This window comes from Cornus florida, unplaced genomic scaffold (genome assembly GCF_030987335.1).
Source record: "Cornus florida cultivar Cherokee Brave unplaced genomic scaffold, ASM3098733v1 CherokeeBrave_3.0.0_Hap2_Chr03, whole genome shotgun sequence".
Lineage (NCBI taxonomy): Eukaryota > Viridiplantae > Streptophyta > Magnoliopsida > Cornales > Cornaceae > Cornus > Cornus florida.
The window spans coordinates 53458031-53480810 of NW_026775573.1; the positions used below are offsets into that span (position 1 = coordinate 53458031).

A 22780-nucleotide genomic window follows, 5' to 3' on the forward strand; every position below is an offset into this window, starting at 1 on the left:
TAAAGGGTTTAAATGTGTACTTTTCAGCTCTCATCGAACCCCCAAACTTAAATATTGCTAGTCCCTAGCAATGAACTACAAAGTAAAGAAAAGAAATGAACAACTAAACAACTATGAACTAGAAAGCAATAAAATGATAGCGCTACTTTCGTAGGGAACACGATTGCATTTAGCATATGCAACAAGCATTTTAAACCCCTAGGTTACCCCTAGTGGACGAGTGAAGTCTCGTGAGGGTTTCCAGAAATGGTACCCACAAATATTAAGCTCATTCTTTCAAAAGAGGCACCAATATTGCAAACAAGCATTGGGAGAAAACTACCTCAAGTATGCAATTTTTCAACCATTTCCAAGCAATCTCCCAAAATCTCAACATCAAACAAGCAAGTATGGTCCTCCACACATCAAGAAAATGATCATGAAAATCGAAACAAGTCTAGAATCCTTTTTTGAGTAGTCTGGCATCAAGTGTGTTGCTATCTTAGCCAACTAAGGAATTAATCACATCCTTACCCTCAAACTAGCATACAAATCTAGTCCCAATCATCAAGACAAAAAGTGGACCTTTTATTAAAGCTTTATTGTTTTAGGTGCGTTTATTCTTTTCACTCAAATTTTTTTTTTTTTTTTTTATTTTTTTTTTTTAGGATCAAAGATGGAAGTATGGTGCAATGTGTTGATCTCTTAAGCTTTCTAGAAGATTCATGTAGCGAGCGTTAGGTCAATGACTCCCAAACCAGACGGCTTTAGGGTATTAGGTGTTAAGACACCCCAACGGACTTACAAACTCAAATCAACTAGATTACAAACCAAGACAACAACCATCTAATCATTTCCTACTTCTCACCTTTTAGGAGAAGTCCTCACTTTTATTACTTTTGCAACTTTTTTTTTTTTTTTTTTTTCAATTCAATTATTAACCTAGAGTTTGGGCCCTCCACCTTTCGGCGCGAGAAGTTCACTGCTTAATGAGGCAAGAATCCCGGCTACTCAATGAAAATGGGTTGTTATCCACCTTTATCAAGAATGAAAGCTTTCAATGCACTACTAGCCCAATTGGGATATAACCAATTCAATAATCAACAAAGCATGTACCCCACAATTGAATGCTAGCGTGCGCCGGTGCTAGTGTAGAATTCTAGAATGAATCTCAAAACAATCACAAATTCAGGATGATGTGGACCACAAATGCAAGCAAAATATCAATCTTTTGAAAAATTTACTCCTAAATGGCATATCCTCAAGGCATACAAGGAGTATTGGACTCTCAAGTCAAGCAATTTTTAAATTTTAAACAATATAGTCCTCAAAAGATCAAAATTATAGCTAACATCAATCTCAAATCTCAATCATGCATTTAAAGCTCAAATCTTAAGTAGAATGCAACAAGACACCTTACCCCCAAACTTAAACCGCACATTGTCCTCAATGTACAATGAGAACAATGGAAAAAAAGTGGAAAGAGTATACCGTGGTGGTGTAGAAATAAAGCCCGGTCATGATCCAATTCGAAAGACGTCTCCCCCAAACTTGGAATCAACAACCTACTTGAATAACCACGCTAGCAAACTCACATCAAATATCGAATGGGATAAGAATAATCAAATCAAGTATTCTAAGGCAATGTAACACATGATGCAAGAGAGATATAAGATCAAGTCTAACTAAAGCATAAAGTATGCATGACTACACATAAGGGCACAATGATGAATCTTTTTATATTTTTCATTTAATGAAAGCAAGTATATACAAAATGCAAGAAAAACAAATAATAAAATGCATGATCAAAATATAAAAAGAAAATTAAATAAGTTAGAAGAATTAAAAATTAAAGTTAAACAAAATATTTTTGGAAATAAGATAAAAGGAAATAAAATAAAATAAAAGAAAAATGTTTTGGGATTTGATTTTTTTTTTATTTTAAATATTTGAAATAAAAATAAAAATAAAGCTTGGAAATAAAAGTAAAAATGAAAATAAAATAAAAATCTTTTTGAAATTTTTGAAAATAAAATAAAATTAACAAAAATATTTTTGTGTTTTTAACAAATTTCCAAAAATTTCTTTTTTTTTTTTTTTTTTTTTTTAGTCAAGAGAGAGAGGTAACTAAATGAAATAAAATAAAATAAAATAAAAATAGAAATAGGAAAAAGTCAAAAAGTGAAAGGGTCAAAGGGGCAAAGTTGTGATCTATCGAAGATGAAGTTCGATCAATCGAACATAATTGTGATCGATCCGAGATGAAATTCGATCGATCAAACATGTAAAATTTTGGAGATCCCGAGAGCATGCATTTTCAGAATTGAAACATATCCAAAAATTTTCTAAGTGTTGGGACTCATGATCGATCGAACCACATGTTGGATAGATCGAAAGGTAGTTCGATCGATCGAAATGGTTTACGATCGATCGAACTTTTGAAAATTTGGAGATCCCGAGAGCATGCATTTTGGAATTTGGATGCAGGTCCAAAATTTTTCTAAGTGTTGGGACTCAAGTGGAGTTCGATCGATCGAATCCATAGTCGGATCGATCGAAGAACAATTCGATCGATCGAAGGTGCTCTTGTGATCGATCGAACTGGCACCAAATGCCTAATTTTGAACTGAAAGTGCAGAAAATCCTATGCTAAGCCCCAATGATGGTAACAAGAATGAAAATTTGAAAAATAGATGGAAAAATGTATACAAGAATGAAAAATAAAAAGAAATGAGGGAGGAATATTGTTATGAAACTTTACGAATACTAGTGTTTAACGTCTCTAGCAAGACGTTAGGTCAACTCACTAATCAAATGAATCAAAAACTGGATATGAAATATCCTTATTGACCCTCTTTTCACTTTTCTCATTTAATGTCCCACTTATAACAATAAAATCATCCTCCAAAAGAATGACTTGAAAAGAAATAAAAGAGATGATATTTTTCCTTTCATCCACGGTCTTGAAAACAAAATCAATCATAGTTAGGCTTGCCTCTTTGTTGTGTTCTTGAAACACATTCAAATGATCATCCACATTGATAATTGGTGAGGCATTATCTTTCAAAGACTCATTTGGATTAATAAGAAACACCCTCTCTTCATCCCTCTTCTCCTCAAAAATTACCATTTCCTCACCTTCTAAGTAAGCTAAGGAGTCCATTAGAGAGTTTATTTCATTTTTAGAGCTTTTAAAATCAAAACCACAATTTTTATACATTTCCAAAAGACACTCCTCAAGAGGGTCATTAGAGATAATAGAAGGAAGGCCCTCTTCAACAAGTTCCTCCTCCTTCTCTCCTACCTCAAGTGTGGTCAACATCTCCTCACTCTCTAGAGTAGCCATCTCCCAGATAAAATCATAATCAAAATAAGGAAAGTCCTCATTAATCATGTTATGTTCTATTGGATTAGCCACTAACTCACTTGCCACTTCCTCCTCTATACAAGATAGAGTGCTAGGCATTAGCTCAGTTGTTTCATTCTCCTCACTCTCATCATCGTCATCTATATACATTGAAGTTCTTGCCATTTTTTCATTTGCCTCTTCCTCCTCCTCTTGATGAGAAAGAGTATTTGCAATTTGTTCAACTTGAGCTTCTAAGTTGGCTAAAGTTTGAGAATGAGAATTAATAAGTGAAGTGTGTGAAATATGCACATCAAGTAAAGCTAACACTTTTTCTTCAAATCCGGGTGAGTATTTAGAAGGTGGTGGAATTGATTCATCATAAAATGGTGGTGGAGGGCAATAGTCATAAGAAGGATTAAATGAGTGATCAAGTCCATAATAAGATGATGCATGAAATGAATTGGACTCAATCTCATAAGGATTAAAATGTGATGGAGGAGCATAAGGTGAAGGGATGTAATTCCCCCCCAAACTTGGATCAAACAATTCCTTCATTCGAAATTAAAACCCAAATGCAAGAAAAAAATTGGCCTCAACAAGGGCCTATGCTTGGACAAAAATTTAGCAATAAAATGAGCCTCAATAAGGGCTATCACAAGCATACAAAGAAGTGAAACAATTAAAATACAAGAGTGCCAAGAATTGCTCACAACGGTCCTTTAGCACTTCAACTCCAAATTTAGCTTTTAAGCTCCAATGATTGCTTTAAGTTCCAAAGTTCGCCTTCCTTGTAGTCAAGTACCTAATTGAACAAATAATAATGAGAATCAAAAGAAAAGAATATACAATGAAAAATAAAATAAAAATAGAAGCAATCTAATGAACACTATTGTCTAGTTTAATTCCAACAAAACCGTTAATCCCCAGCAACGGCGCCAAAATCTGACGAGGTCGCTTATAAACGCCAAACTAAATGTAGTGAATGTGTGGTTCAAGAAAAGCCTTTTATGTCAAATTTAAATTTATAAAAATCACTACCAACACTACTACTAACGTAGCAAGAGTGAGTAGGGATCGTCCCAAGGGATTATACGTGTTGGAATTTCAACTTCGACTCTAGCGTACCAAATGATTGCAAAAGAGAGTTGGGTTGGTTGATTACTTCTAGAAAAGAATTAATTAAAATGCAATAAAAATAAAACTAAGTAGAGATAGGGATTTAAGAGATGAGAAGAGAGGACTTAGGATGTTGGAATCACCACTAAGCTCATGTAATTAACCACTTGCTTTCCATTAATGGGGAATACATTGTTGTGAACAAAATTGGTTCGACTAGCAAAGGTGACTCAACAAGTGTATAATGTCTAAAGAACATGTGAAAGGCCACAATATATCTATTGGAAGAGGAATATATTGTCTAGACAACATGTGAAGAGAACAAAATATCAAATCAAGTCATTAAACATTTCATTAAGCTCATAGTCCAAATAATTCACAAGGATGACTTAGTTAAACATGTATTGTCTAAACATCATGTGAGAGGCCACAATATATCTATTGGGAGAGGAATAAATTGTCTAAACACATGTGAAAGATACAACATATCATAACTAGTCATTAATCCTTCATTAAGCTCAAAATTCCATTACACCACAATATTAGAGCATATGCTTCTTGCATTCAAAAACATGGAACATCAAAGAACAAGCATGAATTGTCTCCTCATCTAACACTACACTACAACTACATTACTAGCATGAAAATAAACTAAAGGAGATGCACAATCCATCAAGGAATAAGTATGAACCATTAAGAGACATAACAAGAGCATTCCATTAAGCACTAATGTCTAGCCATCACTAGATTCTCAATTAACCACACATAGACATGCAATTAATATAGAAAAACTAGTGTAGAGATCAATTCCCTAAATAATCACACATAAGACAACATGTAATTAAAATAGAGAATCAATGGAAGAATTAACACATATGAATCATGTGAGACATAATTCCTAATTTAATCACACATAGACATGTAAATAAACTAGAGAATTAATAGGAAGAATTAGACCATGGAAATCATAGAAATATACCAAGATTCATGAAATTCACAAGGCTAGAACACTAATCACAACAATATATATATAAATCCCCAAAAATAGAAATATAAGGGTTTAGATTACACAAGACTTAGGGCTCATCCAAGCCCTAAGTGTAGATCTAGTCAATCATGGAGGAGGTGGATGTAGTCATGGAATCAAGCTCCAAACATGGCTCCATCTTCTTCTTCCTCTTCTTCTTCTTCTTCTTTTAAGCTCTAGAGATGGAGAGATAGTAGATTTAGAGATGTGTTCTTGAGATGTGCCTCCACTTCTCTCTTTTCTTCTAACCCTAATTTCTAACTTTTCTAGAGAGAGAAAATAAAAATTACAATCAAGAAAATAAAATGATAAAAGCTAAAAATCCACTTTTACAAATGGGTTGCTTCCCTTTATAAAGAAGGTCCTTTTTCTTAGTCACTAAGTCTAAAATATATGCCCAAAAATATCTAATCCCGCAACTTTTTTGTAGGTGAACTTTTGGGCGCGCACGGAAAAAGTGACAGCTTGCTGCCAACATGTCCAATTCGATCGATCCAACTTATTTTCGATCGATCCAACTTTTTCTACGATCCATCCAACTTTTTAGCTTTTCAATATCAGCCTCTTTTTGCTCCAAATCAGCCTCTTTTTGCTCCGGATCATCGCTAAGACTTAGTTTGACTCCAAAAAGACCTTAAGAACTCATTTTTAGCCCATTTTAACATTATTAACCTGAAATAAATAAAAACACAAATAAGTACTAAAACGGATAAATAAGATAGATAAAGGTCCTAGAATACTCAAGCTTAAGGGGTTTAAATGTGTACTTTTCAGCTCTCATCAGAAGGAAACCATTGGGATAACACTATGTGTTATCAAAATCCTTAGGCAAATGGAAACTTCCAACTTATGGCAACCCCTAAGATTTTGCAAGGTGAAGTTGACTGAGTAAAGAAAGAAATGTGGGAACGTGGTGCTATAATGTTTCCTACTTTGTAGGGAAGTTCCAACAGGTATTCAACTATTATGTACAGTTTCATGCCAAATCAAAACAACTTTTAAAGATAGAATGTGGATGATCATCCGGGAAAAATGGGAGTATATAATTATATATATATATATATATACACACCAAATTTATACAGGAAGGAAGTTGTTCAATCATGGAGTATGTGATGTCATGAAATCGTGTTACTAAAATAAAGGAAGACATGCGTGAACAAGGATATATATATGTATAATACATATATAACCCAAAATTATATGGGGAGGAGGACTTTGTGCAAAGAATGAATCATCAGAAACATGGGACACTTGGCCGAATACTAACACATTAGATGGAGGTTGGTAGCTTTTCATGCCACTACTGCTATGAACTGAAAGAAGTGGTTGAGATAATGAATAACATGGCTGAAACTATGGAATCATGTGTCTGAAATGAAGGAAGAAGAGTCCATGCACGTAGAGGAAGAATAAGCAAAATATGGGACACATGGTTTCTTATGGAGAGGCCAGGTGGAATGTTCAACCTTAACTAGAACCAAAACTGCCCACTACTCAGAATCGTGGAGATTTTCAAGGGACATTATTGAAGTTATGCTCAGAAGAACTCAAGAGGAGCAAGAAGGTGGAAGAAGGTGGGTGCAAAATAAAAGATAACTGCCAAGAACATGGGACACTTGGCAGCCCAAGGACAAGCCAAGTGAAAGTTACTGAAACTGCCACATTTCCAACTGCTGTAAGAAGGCTCTATAACTAGAGCACTCCTGTTCAACACAAACAACAATACAACATCTTTGCTTATCAATTTCATTTCATGTTTCTTTACATTCCAGTAATGTATTTCAGTTATGTTTAATTCAAGTCCAGTACTTTCTTTTCCTACTTTCCAGCAAGTGTTTAAAGCACTTTTAATTGCAAGTCCTACACTTTCAATTCTGTCTTTCTTTCAACTAGCACTAAAACAATCCTGAAGTCCTTTTTCAAGGCAAAAAAAAACTGCTGGAAATGGTCATTCCAAGCTTCCTTTCAATTGCCATGATCCCGATAACTTTCCATTGGAATATTGTTTCGAGCTCCCCTTCGGAACGACAGTAGTTCCTGGCACGCCCGCAACCCTTTCCATTCACTTGGAAAGGACCACAATTTTCGTGAGCCAAACACAAGGCTTTAATTTCATGCAACCAAACACAGCCTTAGAGAATTTCTAATAGGCACTGAACTCATCAGGACCTAGGGACTTGGCATTGCTTAGTGAAAACATGCAAGCTTGAATTTTTTCATATTTGAGTATGGAAAAAAGGGAGAGGAGAAACTGGGGAGGGATTGATTCGGTATTGAGAGGGCTTAATACATTTAATGGAGGTTTCCCAATAGGTTATGAAGTGTGATAGAACCTCATTTTTTCACATTTTGGTCACCTTCTATTTGTCCTTTAGTGGCTAACTTCATGCTTGAATTTTTTTTTTGGGTTCACTCTGCAACAGAATGATTTGAAGAAGGAAGAGTTTGAATTCCCTGCTTGGAGCCAGTTTATCCTTGACTACTATTTGAGCACAAGTATTTCATCTTCTCCTAGCCTTTTTATTCTTTCTTTTTCAAAAGGTAATCTTTTGTTGCCTTGTGTATGACCGAATAAGGTTTTTATTGCTTCCTTTGATTTAGATCTAGCTTAGTTGCTTGGACTTTGTAGGAAAGCACTAAGATTTCCACCTTACATGCATCTATAAGAGGCTACCCCAGGAGTTTAAGCTTCTGAATAGCTTAGGGCCTATTTAGCAATTGGTTTTATTTCGTGTGTTTTTGTTACAGATGGTGTAAGCAAAACATGAAAACACGTTTGGTTACTTTTGTTGTGATTGGAATAGTATCGTGTTTGTTTCCAAAAAAGAGGTCAAAACTAGACACACAAAATTGGTGTTTCCTAATGTCCGCTAGCAACAACACTGTAGTGAACTAGTGATGACAGGACTTAAAAAAAGAATAAAGAAAAATTTCTAAATGACCTTTTTAACTAGCCAGTTAATTTTTCAAACTTGCAACTCTTTTTTACCAAACTTATTTTCATGTTTTTGCTTCCAAAAATGTTGCAAATTAATCACCATGAACCCACTTCACAACAAAAATGTTGTGTTCCTGTTTCAGATGAAAACAAAAACACAAATTGGAAACAATAAAACTGATTGAAATTAAAAATTTTGGTTTCAGAGTCCCCAATTTCACTAGGATAGGGTTGTGGTATGAGACTCCTTGTGCAAGAAAATTGAAATGTAGAGTTCTGTTGATGCAATGTTCTAATGCGACCAGGAATAAAAGGTTTCCCTACAAGAAAAAAGAGTTGGTAAATGAAATGAGCACTGGTGTGATGCCGGTAGAGTACGCTCTGACGATTAAGTTTACACTCGGTCGTTGTATTAAAAGGAAGACTTTCTTATGTAATTTTTGTCGTACCTTTTGAGTTGACCATCCCCTCCTTTTATAAAAGAGTACTTGGTAGTGGTATTCAACTATGACACTAAAATCTCCAAGTAATTTCGAAGGACTTGTGGAAAATAGGTTTGAGTCCTATAAAATATATGTCCAAAGGATTTCCTTTCAAAGGCTAAGTTACAGCCATAGACGAAGGATGCAATGAAGTTAATATTTTTAGATAGTATTGATACAAGGTAATGGATAATTTTCTTCCCTTCATAAATAACAATCACAATCAACCTAATTTTATTTGGATTCCATCGTACCTATATCCCAAGAGTTAGTTTCAAGGATTGCTAAAATGTCTAGTCAATTTTCAGCTCTTAATTTCTCATTTATGATTGTTTGGAGAGGCCATTAAGGCTTCTAATGTTCTATGTAGCTAATTACATCGTAGGAGAAGAGTTTTACTTATACTTTGGAAATTTCCTTCCAATTCTTTCTTTTTTGTGGATCCTTTTCTACGAGGTCAGCTTCATTAGTTCTCTCTTCCCCCAATTGTTCATTATCGATATCAAATTAAAGGACTTGGAACATATTATGGACTGTAACATAGGTAAACTTTGTGGGGCTCTTAGGGACTTGGGTTGGATCTTGTGGGTTGTGAAAGAAGTGGCTAGGTTTGGCTTAGTTTGTTTGGATTTTTTAATGTGGAAAGGGGAGAGGTCAACCAAAAGTTGTTGGTTTTCAAGGTTAATGGAAGCTCTGATTGAGGGGGTAATTTGGTTATGTTCTTGCGGTGAGATTGTTGTTATAGGATGATCAATTGTTAAGGAGATTTGCAACAAAGAGTGATGGTTAATTTGATTTGGAGGTGAAATTACTCGGTTGATGGTGGTGGTATGGGGAGTAATAGCTTAATGGGCAATGATTGGAGTTTGGGTTGTTTGGTGAATGTTCTAAGGAATGGTTGTGCTTGTTAGATTTTTTTTCTTATTATTATTGTTCATTATTTGGACTAGGTGTTTGTTGTTGGGGTTGGTTACATGAGGCATTTCCCCTTCTTATCCTAACCTTGGACAGGGCATGAGGCATTTGAGTGACTTATGCACTTGCAAGTGGAGCAAAATTTGGTAAGTCTTTGATATTTTACTCTAATGCTTAAACTTGCTTCCATTGTTTTGACTTTGATGTTGTACGCCAATTTTTGTTTCATATCAAGTTCCACACTTGTTCTAGCAAACTTAATCTTTTATATGTTTTTTGTAACTTGCACAACATTCAGTGGTTTTTGAACTGCACTTTCTAAGTAACTTAATCCTATTACAGTCCAAAATCAGAGTAGAATGTTATGGAACTTGACCTAAACCAATGCAGTGTTGGGTTGGCATCCTTTTAACTTTTTGATGACAAAATAACTCACTAGATAAATTTGCTAGTACTGTATTCCTTTTTCAATTATATCCCTTCCAAGTTAACAAGGGAGTTCTTGAGCAACTAGTTTGAATTCTTAAAGGTCCATTTTTGAGAGCTGCTACTGGCTATTTCTGACCACTCCCTTGGTGCTTGTTCAGTTTCATGGGTTAGAGGCAATGCTAGTTGGTGGTTGTAAGTGATGGGAAGTGAGGTGGCTTCGATTGGTGAGGTGGATATGATTGATTTAGGTTATTTTCAAAGCTCTACTTTTGGCTGTTGCCGCAGTAAGGATATCTCTAAAGTTGGAAAAGTTGTGTTTGTTGTCTGATATGACTGGTCAATTCAAATTTGAATTTGTAGGGTTACTGTTAATGGGTGGAGGAAGGGTTGAGCTACTATGGAGAGAGGCTAGCTGGGGTTTATGGCTGGAAATGATATTTTGTAATTGATCTTGAGATTGGCTAGCCTTGCCAAGTCCATTAGCCATTTGACTTGGGGAAATCGTCATGTTTAGTAACATTCTTTTATTCTTCCAACTTAACTCGAAGTCTATAATTTTTTGCTGCCATTTATTGGCAATATGTACTCTTCTAGATGAAGATGATAGTTCTTTTACGTTATACGTACTGAGCAGCATCTTTGGTTGTGGATATTTGTTTGTATTTTTAAGAAAAGTTTGAAGTTTTTCTGTGGTGTGATTGGTACTTCCTTTGCTTCTTGTAAGGTTGGGTGACATGGGTGAGAGGAATGGGGGATGATCATGGTGGCTGGGTTGTTTTTCTGGTAAAGAAAGGAATGAGTGGCAGAAAGGATATTAATGAGGACGAGAGGAGAGGAGGAAAAGGGAGAGAGGGAAGGGTGCATGAGTTGGTCAATCTCTCGTACCTATTTTTCAATGTGCAAGCCAACATTTTTGTGATTGTTGCTGGGGAAGGTTCTGATTCTTGGGGTGTGGGTTCCTTCTTCTAGTTGTTTTGAGGTTCGATCTTTTTATAGGTGTCTTACGGATGCTCCAGCAGATTATTTGGCGCTTTAAGGCTCCTCTCAAGGTGGCTTTCTTTATTTGGACCTTTTTGCTAGGGAAGATATTACCCAAGATATTACATGGGTGAGAGGAATGGGGGATGATCATGGTGGCTGGGTTGTTTTTCTGGTAAAGAAAGGAATGAGTGGCAGAAAGGATATTAATGAGGACGAAAGGAGAGGAGGAAAAGGGAGAGGGGGAAGGGTGCATGAGTTGGTCAATCTCTCGTACCTATTTTTTCAATGTGCAAGCCAACTTTTTTGTGATTGTTGCTGGGGAAGGTTCTGATTCTTGGGGTGTGGGTTCCTTCTTCCCGTTGTTTCGAGGTTCGGTCTTTTTATAGGTGTCCTATGAATGCTCCAGCGGATTATTTGCCGCTTTAAGGCTCCTCTCAAGTGGCTTTCTTTATTTGGACTTTTTTGCTAGGGAAGATATTACCCAAGATAACTTAAAACGGAGGAGACAGGTGGCAGTCAATTGTTGTTGTTGCATGTGCAAGCAAAAAGTTGATCAAATTCTTTTGCATTGTCCAATGGCTCGTGATTGTTGGGTTTTGTTTTTGGGCTTGTTTGGGGTTAAGTGAGTTATGCGCAAGTCTTCCAAAGGCTTACTTGAGGCTTGGAGTGATTGTATGGTGGTGGCCCAAGTTTGTGATTTTTGGGGGGTCAGGTCTTTATGCGTTTGATGGTGTTTATGACTTTAAGAAATAGAAGATCATTTGAATGAAGTGGGCCTATTGGCGCGGTTAAACTCTTCATCATTTGTACTCTTTTTTGCTGGGTTCTAGAGAGAAGTTGTAAATTTATGAAAGAGTATTATTATTGTTATTATATTTTAACTAATCCAACAGCCATTAGATGTAGCAATGGTAGAAAGTGCATGTGTGAACCGGACCTTGTCGCATTCAATATTTTTTTTACTGTTAAAAAACTATCAACAAATGAGGGTTTCAAAAGATAAAAATAATAATTTTTATAAAAATTCCGGTGACGATCAGGCATAAGTTACTCTTTTTTTTTTCAGTTGGTATTCACGCATTCTTACTTTCATGGACGCTTGAACTCTTGATTTCCGTTTGAAAAGTAAGGATCCAGTACCACTGGGTCACTAATCCTTTGGTTAAGTTATCCATTATTATTACTTGGCATTTATGAAGCATGGGTCCATGCTTATATATAATAAAAACTTTATTTTTAGTCATTTTATCCATACATGAATAAAAGTCACTAATTTGGAGTTTAAAATTAGATATTTATTATTTCATAAATTTTATATTATTTTTCTAATTAACTCATAATATATTTTAATTTGTATTAAATCCCGTTCGTTTTTTTGTTTAAAAAAAAGATCAATTACACAATCACTCCGCCGTGTCTTGAAAGTGTTAAAAACATGTTATTGCCGTGTCGATGTCGTTTTTCAATCGTGTCCAAGAAAAAAAATAAAATATTTAAATTTCAGGATACTTCTAGCCGTGTCCATAAATGTGTTCGAGTGTCCAACGCCACCGTGACATTCTTAGGTGAAGTTTCGTTGCTTTCTAGCTTGGCATAAGGTTGTCTTTTTTGCTGAGAACAGAACTTAATTCAGCCTTTTTTTTTCCCAAAACTTTCTGCACTCAAATGAATAAATCGAGTGCAATGACGGAAGTCTATCTAAGAAGAATAGATATCCTATGCATCTGGAGGTTTAATTAGATGACGTAGTTATGGTTTTGGAGTTGGGCCTTGTGCTTGGGTTTTGTTATAGCCGGGTTCTTCCAGGATGGATCTTTTGTTTTGGACCTAACTTTCACTGGACCCAGTTTTCTGTATATTCTTCTCTCTTTGTAAAACTCATTTGCTTTGCCTTCTAAGGTAAACAATTGGGACATATATCATATTGACGATGAGCATAGATTTCATTAAAAGCTGTAGTTTATAAAAAATAAAGTATTATTCCCTATCAATTTATGCCGCTTGTCTAATTTGAGTTTGATTGATCTTTCTGATAATAACTTTTCTGGTCGTATTCCTCCTTGTTTGAGTGACATCAGTTTTCTTGGATCACCTCGGAAAGCTATACCGTGGTTTAATCCCAGAGTAATTCCACATTTACAGTTCACAATGTTACTCTCGGGTGATCCGAAAATGATATCAAAAATCAGTCAAAACCGATTGGAAGATTCAACTAAATTTCGTAGTCCAAATACACACATAAGGTTCACAATAAAAGGAACGATCCGTTTTTACGAGGGAATCAATCTTCAACTCTTTTGCAGCAATTGATCTTTCCTGCAACAAATTGACTGGCCACATACCACATAAACTTGGGAACCTAGGCCCAATCCAATCGCTTAACTTGTCTCACAATGGCCTATGTGGAACCATCCCAACATCGTTTTCAGACCTGGATAGCATAGAGAGCTTAGACCTCTCCTTCAACAACCTGAGTGGGAAAATCCCTTCACAGCTTACTGACCTACACTTTCTAGCTTTGTTCAATGTGTCATACAATAACCTATCGGGCAGCATACCACGGAGTACAAATTCTCCTGATAACAGTAGCTACATCGGAAATCCACTTCTTTGTGGACCACCAGTTTCAAGAACTTGCACCGCCATTAAACCACCGGGAGTCATCATGAATAGCAGTGAAGTGGATTATGGCTTCATGGACATGGAATCTTTCTATGTGCGCTTCACAGTGTCCTACATCACTATTTTCTTAGGGATTGTTGTTGTTTTTTACATCAATCCCTACTGGAGGCGGGCATGGATTCATCTAATTGAGGTGTGTGTCACTTCTTGCTTCTACTTTGTTCGGAACAATTTTGGAGAGGTATTTTGTCGGGAAGATAATTAGATATATGTGTCTAAAAAAAAAACTTTCCAAAAAAATTAATTTTCCTTCCTTCCAAATTTTTTCTTATTAGTTCTTGATAATTCTTGCGTTTAAAGGGACAGATGGTTGTTCTGGCCATAGAAAATTTATACCCTTGTTCTCTAACATCACCGATATCAAGTTCAAGATCTTTCAAATTAAGCATCTACAAGTTCATCAAAAAACCCTTACCGTGATGTATCATCCACCTTTAAAAATCCTAAAAATAACTCTTCTACATTTATTGGACTTGCTAAAACATTTACACATCTTAATATAAGTAACATTTTCTCTTAATGACTTGCATCCGGAGTACAATCAAGAATAACTGATAATTATTTTGCTTCTAAAACCCTTTTAATGATTACACATTTGATTTCATCTAATATCCGAAGAATAAATTCATTTTGAATTTTGTGATAATGATAATGAATTTCTTTATCTTGAATTCGACGAATGTGCTCTTTCATTATGTTTAAAAAGTTTCGATTATTTTCTTCATAAAGTTTCTCATTGTCCCCACGGAATGCAAAACTATTTTTAGTAAGAGTTTTCACAACATTTATTATTCTTAGTAATACTTGCCTCCAATATTATCTGTCTTTGTTGATTTGTTCTTCCACACTTTTATCGAATGTTGCATTTTTTCATAATCTAATTTCCAATTAATCCAACTACTCGTGTTAACAATGTGTTCATGGCTAGTCTCATGACTTTTAAGCTTGTCACTAAGATTTTTATAGTCTTTGACTCCTTTATTTGCCAAATGAATTTTTCGCCATATTTAAACAACTTACAATAAAAGCAAAAGACTTATCGAAAGAACTTGAATAGATTAGTCATCTCCTATCATATTTTTTACCGTTTGACAAGCGTCGAATGTAATATATAGAACATAAATGTCTATTTTTTTGAATCCTTGAGAAAATCTTCAAGTTTAGCATATCTTGTAAGGCCTCTTTTAACTATTATATCTCTCAATTTTTTATAAATCTTTTTCCAATTTCCTGAATCATTAATGTTCAAAGGAACATTATCATTCTCATTCATATGTTCTTCATTTACCAAATCTTTATGTTCATTCACATTTTCTTCATTTTGATTCTCATTTTTATGATCTTTATTCATTAAATCTCCATGTTCATTTAGATTTTTTTCATTTGAATTCTCATTCGTATGTTCTTTATTCACCAAATCTTCAACTAAACTATTTGTTTTGTGTATTGCTCCTAAATAAACTTATAAATAGCTTCTTTTTGAGACTCAATCAATTCTTTTTCTCTTTTTATTTATTTTTTATTTTTTTAAAAAAAAAATTTATGCCCAAATTCAATTTTTCTTGTAAGTATAATGAAATCTAAATAACAACCACAATCAATATAAAACTAAACTTTAAAAAAATAAAAATAAAAATAAAAAAATTGTTTTGCTAAAAGAAAATATAAATACCTCAATATGCAATGATTTGATTCAGGTTCAAGGGAAATAACCTGAAGAGATCTTAATTATGTATTGCCAAACAAGAAAGAATTTGATTTAAATTACTAACTGCTAATTTGAATAAAAAATGCATTGCCAAACACGATTATTGCATTGTGCTGACATCGTTCTATTGGCGTTTGGTTCACGTTGGGTGTGCAGAGGTGGGTCCGAGCGAAGCTTCTGGTTCTTGTGGGTGGGCCTCCTCTTACATGGGTTTGTTTGGCTGGCCTGAAGTCCAATCCATGTTCATGCTCCTGTGGGCTTTTCAGTATTTTATTAGGTCATCATGCGTTCAGTTATGGGTTTCTTGTAATATGGAGTGTTTATTTTTTGCTCTACCTGCTTGTCCTTTTGGTTATAAGTAATAATATGCAGTTTCTCGTGTTTGCCCGGCCAAAAAAAAAAAAAAAAAAAAAAGGAAAAAGAAAAGATATATATTAAATCAAAAATCAAATACTAACTGTTAATTTGCTAAACATAAAGACATAAAGTATAAAGCACATATAATATATTAAAATATGTTGAAAAAAAAAAATAAGAGAATATCAAAAAAGACATCAAAGGTCAAACCACCTCAGAATACAAGGCATTCATGATCATATACATATGGCTCAGTAGCTCCTCCTAAAGTGGGCTCATGTCATTAATATTAGTCTTGGATCCTGAATCCTAATCTCACTTTATTCGTGCTTTTATTAAGCTGCTAGGATCAAACATTGTGCTGGATAAATAATAATAATAATAATAATAGTAACAATAATAATAATAATCAAACTTTGTGTGTCTCTATGTATATATATCTTACGTACTCCCCTCTAAAAATACTTGTCCCCCTTAATTTTTCGTTGTCCTAAAGTTCACAAAGTTACAAATTGCATCATTTAAAAAATATTCGTAAGTATTGAAAATTTTCCAATAGATAATAATATTACTCTGGATTTTCAAGAGGGGGATAAGAAGGTACGGTTTTTTTTTGTTTCAGTTTTTATAAAACGGAATTTTGTTTTATGTGTTTAGTTGACTATTTCTTTGAAAACTAATTTCTGAGTTAGTTGACGGTTGTTGAAAACTCAATTAAAAAAAAGGTTCACTTTTTTAATCTCCTAAAAATAGTTTTATGAGTTTTCGGGAACTATTGTAAGTAAACTGAACCAGAGCCGACCCTAGATTCTTTAAGGGACAAGTAAAATGAAACAAGAAATAGTATGTATTTTGCTGTTATTGTCACAATCATGATCATAATCAATCATGCTTAATGTTCAAATGATGCTTTGCAGGAGCTCGAGAGAGAAAATCAGAAGTGAAATAGCATTTAGAGAGAGAAACAAATAACACATACCGTCTTCTGCTGCTGCTGCTACTACAATCGTCGGTCTTATATGGGTTTTGAATCTTGAAGTGAGAGAATGAGAGTTCAGTGTTGCAGTGTTGCACCAAGCTTAAGAACGAGAATGGAGGCGAGGATAGCACAAGGAGTGTCGTCTGCACGAATTTGTCCTTTTTATTTTTTGGCCCATCATCCATGGGCCTGCAAAATTTGAGGCCCTAGGTGACCTCCTTGGGCCAGGGCCGGCCTTGGGTAAGCGTAAGCCCAAGCCTCCAAAATTTTTTAAAATTGTTTTAAGCCCAAAATCACTGTAGCCCTTAGCCTAGAATTGGGTTAAGAGCATGTTTAGTTGGAAAAAATATTCCAAAAGCCTGTTTTTTGGGTTTTTTTGGACAACTGTTTGACTGACATAAATAATGACTTAAACGTATTTTTGGGCAAAAAATAAAGTAAAAAAGGAAAAGAAAAAGATAAGTGCTTTTTAAATAAGAAAAAAATTATTGTATATGATTGTGCTATATAGACTTGCCAATGGAGCAAATCCAGATCCGGATCCGATCCGATTGTCGGATATGGATTGAACAAAAAATCCGATAACTCGATTACGATCCGAATCCGATAATCCATTAGCTTAACAAATCGGATATGGATTATGTTGATCCGATTCGATCCGATTAAAATTATATATTTAAATAATTATATATATATATATATAGTATTGTATTGTTTTAAATTTTTAATTCATAATAAATATTGTATTGCTTAATAATTTTTTGTATGATGTAGCCCTTATAGCAGTCAGGAAAAAAAAATAAAAATAAAAAATAATTTATGAAAATTTTTAAAATATTTCAAATTTTAGAAAGCAAAAACATAACATTGGAGTACACTTAAAATTTAAAGAGTAAAATACATGTCTCCTGAAAATATTGATAGAGGTATTGAAAAATGATGACATCAAATTTGGAGATCCAAATTTTAGAGATGCCATTGAAGATACTCTAAACAATAGAGAAACTCAATTATTATCAACTTTGGAAAGGACTCTTTTGTTATATGCTATATTTTAGACTCAAAAAAAAAAAAAAAAAAAAAAAAAAAAAAAAAAAAAAAAATCAAAATTTGTATCATTAATAAAAAATAATAATAAAAAACAAATAAATTTCTCAAAATAAAGTATTTAGTTGAAAGGAAAATTTTCAAAATTCAGGACTCAAATTGAAAAAGAGTTTCTTCCGGTCGAAGGAGAGAGAGAGAGTTGGGTACTACCCACTTGGTAGTGGAAAGCATTGCGTTTTTCTGTTCACCATCATCCTCAATTTCAAAAGTTAACTTTTGATTCTCCTTCCGCCGAAACCCTAATATACATACATTCATATCTGCATTTATTATCTATACATTTATATACATCTCAGTGTTATTATTGGGAAAGATGACAATAAACAAACACAGCGGAATAATTCTTCTCCCTATATGTAAGCAAATATAGTATATCTCTACTTTTATATGTACTGAAAAATAATAGAGAACAAATCAATCACACCAACCCACAAGAATACAAGCAATTTTTTACGTGGAAAACTTCCCAGTGTGAGGAAGAAAAATCACGGGACCTAGTCCAGTTAAAATCTCCACTATCAACCAAATAATGGGTACACAAAGTCTTCCCTAATCGCAATTAGAGACTACAAAACATCTCATCAAGATAGCAACAATCTTGGCAAAAAACAAAGAGAATTGGAGAGAAAAATACCAAAACCCGGTTACTGTTCACGGGCACGAATCACTGTTCCTGAGCTCAAAATCAGATCTTCACCGTTCAGATTTTAATCATTGAGTTGTGAACCTCTCCTCCAAATTTCAGCTTGATCGGACCACGGACGAAGTAGGATCGGACGTTTGATGAAATCTGGGCAGAATAGAAAAACCTGCGTTTTTCTACCAAAATCCGGTTACTGTTTATGGGCACGAATCACTATTTCCGAGCTCAAAATCTGATCTCCACCGTTCAGATTGTGCGTCACTGGGTCGTGAACCTCTCCTCCAAATTTCAGCTTGATCGGACCACGGATGAAGCGGGATCGGACGTTTAAAAACCTGCGTTTTTCTTCTCTTTGTTCTTTCACTTGCAGCTAACCTCTCTCTCTTTTTATACTAACTTCCTTAGGGTTTTCTTTTCCCTAAAGGCTGGGCTTTGGGATTTTAATAAAACCCACTTGGGCTTTCCTCCATATAAAAGGAAATAAACCCAACAAATCTCCCCCTTTCTGACTATGTGGAGGGAATCGCCATCCCGGCGATCGAACAACAAACTTCAAGCTTCTCTCTTGGTAATGTCTTTGTCAACATATCAGAGCCATTATCATCAGTGTGAACCTTCTCAAGTTCAAGTAACTTATTGTTCAACGCATCTCTGATCCAATGGTATCGTACATCAATGTGCTTAGATCTTGCATGGAAACTGGAATTCTTAGCAAGATGAATAGCACTCTGGCTTTTACAAAACAACATATACCTCTGCTACTTGAAACCAAGTTCTCTCAAGAACTTCTTTGCCCATAGGAACTCTTTAGTCGCTTCCGTTGCTGCAATAAACTCTGCCTCTGTCGTAGAAAGAGTAATACACTTCTGAAGTCTCGATTGCCAACCTACAGCCCCATCTACAAAAGTGATCAAATAAGCCGAAGTAGACCTACGAGTATCCACATCCCCTGCCATATCTGCATCTGTGTAGCCAACTAACAATGGTTGTCCATTTCCCAAACCAAGTCTCAAACTGGAAGTGCCTCGAAGATATCTCATGATCCACTTCATTGCATTCCAATGTTCTCTTCCCGGATTTGACAAGAATCGGCTAACTACACCAACTGCATGGACTATATTGGTCTTATGCAAATCATTGCATACATCAAACTTCATACTGCTGAGGCGTAAGGAACTTTTTCCATGTCTTCCTTTTCCTTATCTGTAGAAGGACATTGCTTTGTACTCAGTCTGAAGTGGGTAGTAAGAGGAGAGCTAACCACTTTAGTGTTGTCCATATTGAACCTCTGAAGCACTTTTTTAATGTACTCCTCCTGTGACAAATATAACTTCTTGGCACTCCTATCACGACTGATTCTTATGCCAAGAATTTTCTTTGCTGGCCCCAAATCCTTCATAGCAAATGACTTACTCAATTGCTTCTTCAACTGGTCAATCCTTGAAACATTCCTGCCAACAATCAACATGTCATCCACATAAAGCAGTAGAATAATAAAATCATCATCAGAGAATTTTTTAACAAATACACAGTGATCAGAAGTTGTCTTCTTGTAACCTTGCTCCCCCATAACAGACTCAAACTTCTTATACCACTATCTCGGTGCTTGTTTCAAACCATATAGGCTTTTCTTTAGCTTGCACACATAATTCTCTTTCCCTGTCACTTTGAAACCCTCTAGCTGCTTCATATAAATCTCTTCCTCCAAATCACCATGAAGAAATGCAGTTTTCACATCCATTTGCTCAACTTCCAAGTCAAGACTAGCTGCTAGGCCGAGTGCTATACGGATCAATGACATCTTTACGACTGGAGAGAAGATCTCATCAAAGTTAATACCTTTTCTCTGACCGAACCCTTTGACAACCAATCTAGCTTTGTACCGTAGCCGTGAAGATAACTCATTTTGCTTCTTCCTGTAAATCCACTTGTTTTCCAAAACTTTTTTTCCTTTAGGTAGCTTCACTAACTCAAATGTGTAGTTATCATGCAATAATTGCATCTCATTTTGCATGGCCTCAACCCACTCTGTCTTTTGTTCATCTTCTATGGCTTCTGTAAAACACTGGGGCTCTCCCCCTTCAGTCAATAACACATACTGCTCTGCTGAATACCGAGTGGAAGGACGTCGGTCTCTGACAGACTTCCTGGATGGAATCACTGGTGGAATCTCTGGCGCTGTCAACTGCTCATCAGTCTCAACATCTCCCTGAACCTATAAGGGAACATCCACATCACCTATACACTGGTGGTCATCCTGACCATCATTCTCAACCTGAGATGACAGATTCTTCAGAGGAGCTGGATCCATATCAGTCAAAATATCACCTTGTTGAGACATAGATTTCCCTGCTTTCTCAATATCCTAAATCGTCTGATCTTCTACAAACACGACATCTCTGCTTCTCACAATTTTCTTCTTAACTGGATCATAAAGCTTGTACCCAAACTCATCTTGGCTATAGCCAAGGAATATACACTGTCGCGTTTTCACATCAAGTTTGGACCTTTCATCTTTTGGAATATGCACAAATGTTTTGCACCCAAAAACCCGCAAATGATTATAGGATACATCCTTACCTGTCCAAACTCGGTCTGGCACATCAAACTGTAGAGGAACACAGGGTGTAAGATTCAACACATGAACAACTGTGCTCAATGCCTCCCCCCAAAAAAAAATTGGCAATTGGGCTTGTGATAGCAAACATCTCACTCTCTCAACCAGTGTCCTGTTTATCCTTTCTGCTACGCCATTCAACTGAGGAGTTTTTGGAGTTGTCTTTTGATGCCGGATACCCTGTTGTCTACAATACTCATCAAAAGGACCAGAATACTCTCCGCCATTATCAGAATGAATACATCTCAGTTTCTTCCCAGTCTGTCTCTCAACTAGGGCTTGGAATTGCTTGAACGCTGCCAACACTTGGTCTTTTGAATTCAAGGTATATACCCATAACTTCCTTGAATAGTCATCTATGAAGGTCACAAAGTATCTAGACCCACCAAGTGTTCTCGTCTTCATAAGGCCACACACATCTGAATGTACCAAATCCAGTATTTCTGACTTTCTTGAATGAGAGGAATTCTTGAAGGAGACTCTGCTCTGCTTCCCTGACAAACAATGAGTACACCTTTTCAGAAGTGTACTTTTCAGTCCACATAGTAAACTTTTCTTTCCTAGTAGAGCTAATCCTATCTCACTCATGTGAGCCAGTCTCTTGTGCCACAATTCTGTTGTATCATTATCCTCCATCGCATTAACAATGTCGTTGGAGATCTTTGTTTGCAGAACGTACAGTACAGAGTGCTTCATACCTCGAGCCACAACCATAGCACCCCTAGTGAGCTTCCACTGGCCATCACTGAAAGTGTTGCAATACCCTTCATCATCAAGTTTACCTGCAGAAATTAAATTCAAGCGAATGTCAGGAATATGCTTCACATCTAACCTCGTGCCATTATTCATCTTCAGGTACACATCCCCAATTCCAATAACTTTAACCAAGCCATCGTTGCCCATCTTTACTATTCCAAAATCACCAGATTTATAAGATGTAAAGAAATCCTTCCGAGATGTAGCATGAATGGAGGCACCACTGTCAATCACCCAACTAGTCTCATGGTATGCAACATTTATCATCTCATCATCATAAACAATGAGGAAGTCTGCAGGAGTGGTGGTAGCAACTCTGTCATCACCATTTTTGTTATCTCCATTCTTCGTTCCCTTCCCTTTCTCATTCTTGTTTTCTTTCTTCAATTGCCTGCAATATTTCTTGATGTGTCCTTTTTTCCCGCAATGATAACACTCAACATTTGCAAACTTGTTGGACTTGCTTCTGTTGTTATCTCTGTTCTTCGGACATCTGCTCTTACTTCTCCCCCTCTTTTTTGTAACCAAGATCTCTGACTGTGAAGAGGATCCCTGTGTTTTTCTTCTCATCTCTTCATTTAGCAAACAACTTTTGGCCATATCCATTGTGATTGCACCTTCTGGAGTGGAGTTAGACAATGAAGTTCTGAGCGTCTCCCACGAGTCCGGTAATAAACCAAGCAACCATAACCCTTGTATCTCATCATCAAAC

General features: G+C 35.6%; 1 protein-coding gene across 1 annotated transcript; it reads left to right on the forward strand.

Annotated features, from left to right (window-relative positions):
• The first annotated feature begins 10985 nt into the window (after positions 1–10985).
• LOC132301615 (receptor-like protein 56) lies at positions 10986–14106 on the forward strand. The gene is made up of 2 exons (XM_059798855.1): positions 10986–11172; positions 13523–14106. Exons 1-2 carry the CDS (start codon positions 10986–10988, stop codon positions 14104–14106), a joined length of 771 nt encoding a protein of 256 aa, XP_059654838.1.
• The last annotated feature ends 8674 nt before the right edge of the window (positions 14107–22780 follow it).